Raw genomic sequence first — 4,214 nt, forward strand, 5'->3', positions numbered from 1 at the left:
TCTATAGTCACATGGCCGGTTATAAGCTTATAAATGTGTTCCGAAGAGTATGTAATTAATACGTCATAGTGAGCTATCACACTTCCTAATTAGTTTTGGATATATTGGTGTAGAGGAAAAAAGTCTTCAAAAAAATTATGCGATTTAGCTAACAAAACTTCAATTATTCCACCAAACGATCGACTGACACTCTTAACTCTGAGTTGACTAGATAATTTTAGATCCAACGATAATCAACACTCAACAGTAGTTGCAAGTTAAACCATGTTAACGTTGACTAACATTGGGTTTAAGACAACTTTGGTCAGTCCAATTATTCAAAGTTAATGTTGGATGATGTTAAGCAGGATTTTTTTGGGTTTAAATCGGATACGTTATTATATATATATATATATATATATATATATATATATATATTTTCTCTATTGGTCATTAATGACACTGATGATTTATAAAAGCAAACGATATTTGTCAAAACAGAATCATTAGAACCATATAAAACGTTAGAAACTGAAATATGTACCCGTTATATGAAGCAAAAAATGGAACCGAAACAGTATATAAGTTTATAATCTCTTGAGAATTACTCGAGATTTGAGGAGTACAAACAAATGGAAAACTGTGCTCATGATCCTAGAGAATATTTGCTTCGAATTCACTTAAGTAGTTAGAGGCTTAGAGCTACTTATGGTTTGGCAGCCACAAAAATGAGGAACTAAACAAATTAAGGTACGACGTCGTGGAAGTAGAGATGATCTCGTGTAGACGTGTAGTACACAAAGTTGGTGTTTCTCTGTAGGACACACGAACACCGATCATTAGTACATTACACAAACTTCGATTATTCTAAATTTTGACTAAGAATCATGTAACATTGTTTAAATATATATATATATATATATATAATTAGTATAACATGAAAACTAAAGACATACATATAAGTTTCGTTCATTACAAATTTATATACAAAAATACATCCGGAACCGCAAAATAATACTATTCTAGTACGGTTTGTAAATAGTACACAGTAGTACAAACAAGCATTGTACTGTTTTTAAACCAACACAAAAGCATTGTAATGTCTTATAAAAATTATGTTTCTGTTCATTTCCAATGTGATCAGAAAGGCATGAAACTATGCAAGAAGATATATTTCTCCTGGGTTTGAATGAACATCATTGAGTGCAGCGTTGATGTGATTTCGTTTTTTGCTTTTCTTTCTATTGTTGAATTGAATGGATTAAAGCAATTTACACCAGCGTTGCGCTCAATTATGTTTTTCTATTTTCAGGAACACTTACAAAAAGGTATGTACTATGATAATCTCTTTCATGAGTTAAACCTTTTATCTTCTACTATTATTACAAACTTATATGATTATAGTTTATATTTCAATTTAAAAGTAAATCCTTAATTAAGCATATATGTCGTTTGATATGTATTGCTAAGGTTTGTTATTCATTAATTCCAGCGTTACGGTAGATGTTGCAAAAAAATCAGTAATAGGAAATAAACACTCTTTCAACGCTTTATGGTCGGTCTATAGCAAATGTAATTACATATCCTCTGTTTTTGTGGATAAGAACACTTAAAAGGTTACAATGCAAAGAATAATAAAGACAAAGCAGATTAAGTAAAAGTGAATCAATGGTTTTGGAGTGATTAGAACTCAAAAGGCATCCTTCTTACCAATAAGCCACAACCAATCCAAAGCAACTCCTGCAAATATCCCTCCTAACAGAAAGATCACCAACAAGTTTCCTAACGCATTCTGCTCCGGACCCTTCACAAAAAAATCAAAACCCAAATTAAATTTTAGAACAAATGTGAGATTGCTTGTCTTAAACGCCAAGATTGTATTCTCTACTTATTATAGATTACCTTGTAGCCTTTAGGAGCTATAGTCATAATGCAAACAGTGAGATGTCCATTAGTCAATCCCAAAACAGAAATGAGCATAATCATATATCCTTGATCACCATATTTGGCAGTGAAGTAGAACGCCGGAATGAGTAAGTAACGCGATAAAACCGCAATTGTGATCAATTTCCTGTTCTCAATCTTGAGCCATTTCAACAGCGGCGTGTACCTCCCAACCAGATCCCAACAATTGTACATTGCTACCAGGACAAGCGCGTACCAATCTCCTAGCCCATGTTTCCCCGTGTTCTCATATAAGAACCCGGGAAAAATAGATAACGTACATACGTAGATGAGAAACAGATTCACTGCATAATCTATGTTTTGAAGCAACAACTCTTTGTTGGTTAGTCTTTGATTCTTGGAATCATCATCAGTCTGCATAGAATCAAGAAGCTAAAGACTGTTTAGGAGTGAAGGATATTTTTAAAAAAGCAAAAGAATTAAGAAAGGTAGATTCTGTGAAGTTACCAAATCTGATGTATTTTGGATACCAGCAGCAGCAAGATCAGCTGAAACAGTTTTGGAACCTTCAGAAGCGGCTTTTCTCCGGTAATACTTAACAATGGGGAGTTTCGGGAACACATAAGCGTATAACAACACGCAGAGAAACTCTATGAATGTTGAGATCGCTAAGAATATCACTGCATGAATGAAAAACAAACTTATAAACACTTTGATGATTGGAGTTAGTTTCTATCGGTTTTCAAAATTTTAAACTCACTCGCTCCTTTTCGTTGACCGCCGTTTGATTTCTCGAAAGCTGCTTTAGTTGTTAGCCTTAGCGCTGATGTTAGCGCACCCGCTACAGCCAAACCCGCCATGAATGACTACAAAAGAAGCAAGAAGTATGAGTATTATCTTGTAAGTTTCGGTTAGTCTAAAACGTGATTATTGAATCTGCTAAAATGTATAAACCTGAACTAGTTCAGGGCACATAAGTGATAAATCACCGATCATTCCTCCTTGAACGGTAGCATCCGCGAGGCCAAAAGAAGCAACGACTGTGCATAAACCGATATATGGTCCGACTCCACCACGTCCTTTTGTTGCCAAATCCAACTGTTGTGTTTATTTTATTTTTTTTAAAGATTCTTGAGTCCATAATAAAAATCGAATTTCATAAGAAAGATTAACGTTACTTTTAAGACTTAAATATAAACTTACGACTATGAGCAAGAATGTGGATATTGTGAATAGAGTGTAACCGATCAGGTTACGTTTTCGAGTATTCATTTTTGATTCGTGGTATGTGAGAATCACGATTGTTCCAAGCGCAAATGGTTGGTAAACAAGTGTGAGTACTCTTGAAGGATGATAATCCTACAAGAAAGATATAAGTTTTCTATTTAATATTTTTGGTGAGCAAAACAAAACAAACAGATTTGAAATCTTGGAATCGACTGAACCGAAACCGAACCGGGAAGACTTGGTAATAGTAATCTGCTATAGTTAGCATACTGTTCCAAGCGACGAGGGATCCAATTCCGAGAATACAGCAAACAACCATAGCTGGATACTTCCCCTGTTTTGTTTTTTTTTTTTGTTTTTTCAGAATTAGACATAAACAAGAATTTTTCGTTTTAAATTCTGAAACACGATGAAAAGATTTTGGATCTGAGTTTTTGGTTTTGTAATAACTTACCTGAAGCTTCTCAGGAGGTTGGTTCTCATATGTATCCCCCATTTTTCAAAATATAGTTACAGAGAGCTCAAAAGAACATAACCCTGTTTCAAGAATCAAGAATTGGATCAAACACAGAGAGAAAAAAAATGCTCAGAGCTCTGATACCATGAACAAGTCGGTAATGAGAAGAATATTTTCTTATGTTATTCACAAACACGATTACAAGAATATATGGAGAGGAGAGTGTATCTAGTTTCTAAATATATACAATTAGAATCAATTTACATTGAAGAGAATCTCAATTGTATTTCCTAAATAGATACAATTAGAATCTTGGTTTTTTTTTTTTGTCTTTCTTTTGTTGGAGCAAAAAAGCTACAGAGATACTTACTTGGAACTTAGCACATGAGGATTTTGTAGAGTCAACGAGTTTCATATAGATTCAAAACAAGATTCTTAAACCATGGAGATGAGCGAGTAAAATAATATATACACTTTCTTAAAGGCTTGACAGCAAATATGGGAGGATAAAATAAGACTCAAAAGAATAAGAAGAAGAAACAGAACCAAAATGATTAAAGAATCCAAAGTGTGAAAGCTTTTTCCGTTTCTATTTTTAGTCCACTTGAAGACTTTGTAGTATGTACATAGTCTGAAAGCAAAATAC

The 4,214-nt window shown here is 33.7% G+C and overlaps 1 protein-coding gene across 2 annotated transcripts; it reads right to left on the reverse strand.

Annotated features, from left to right (window-relative positions):
* LOC104707682 (equilibrative nucleotide transporter 3-like) lies at positions 1,501 to 4,214 on the reverse strand. 2 transcript variants are annotated; one of them, XM_010424082.2, is made up of 9 exons: positions 3,939 to 4,214; positions 3,566 to 3,648; positions 3,341 to 3,445; positions 3,088 to 3,243; positions 2,839 to 2,982; positions 2,645 to 2,750; positions 2,392 to 2,564; positions 1,882 to 2,316; positions 1,501 to 1,783 (listed from the first exon to the last, which is right to left on the reverse strand). In XM_010424082.2, exons 2-9 carry the CDS (start codon positions 3,605 to 3,607, stop codon positions 1,670 to 1,672), a joined length of 1,275 nt encoding a protein of 424 aa, XP_010422384.1. In that variant the 5' UTR covers positions 3,608 to 3,648; positions 3,939 to 4,214; the 3' UTR covers positions 1,501 to 1,669. The 2 variants fall into 2 exon arrangements, with proteins under 2 accessions (XP_010422384.1, XP_010422385.1); XM_010424083.2 differs by having other exon boundaries at positions 1,882 to 2,298; positions 3,939 to 4,206.

Source organism: Camelina sativa, chromosome 8 (genome assembly GCF_000633955.1).
Source record: "Camelina sativa cultivar DH55 chromosome 8, Cs, whole genome shotgun sequence".
NCBI classification, from domain to species: domain Eukaryota; kingdom Viridiplantae; phylum Streptophyta; class Magnoliopsida; order Brassicales; family Brassicaceae; genus Camelina; species Camelina sativa.

Coding starts and splice junctions, on each gene's coding strand:
- LOC104707682 (XM_010424082.2), bottom strand. CDS start 3,607: ATGGGGGATACATATGAGAACCAACCTCCTGAGAAGCTTCAG. Junction 3,446..3,565: donor AACCTCCTGAGAAGCTTCAG/GTAAGTTATTAC, acceptor AAAACAAAACAG/GGGAAGTATCCAGCTATGGT. Junction 1,784..1,881: donor TAGCTCCTAAAGGCTACAAG/GTAATCTATAAT, acceptor TTTTTTGTGAAG/GGTCCGGAGCAGAATGCGTT.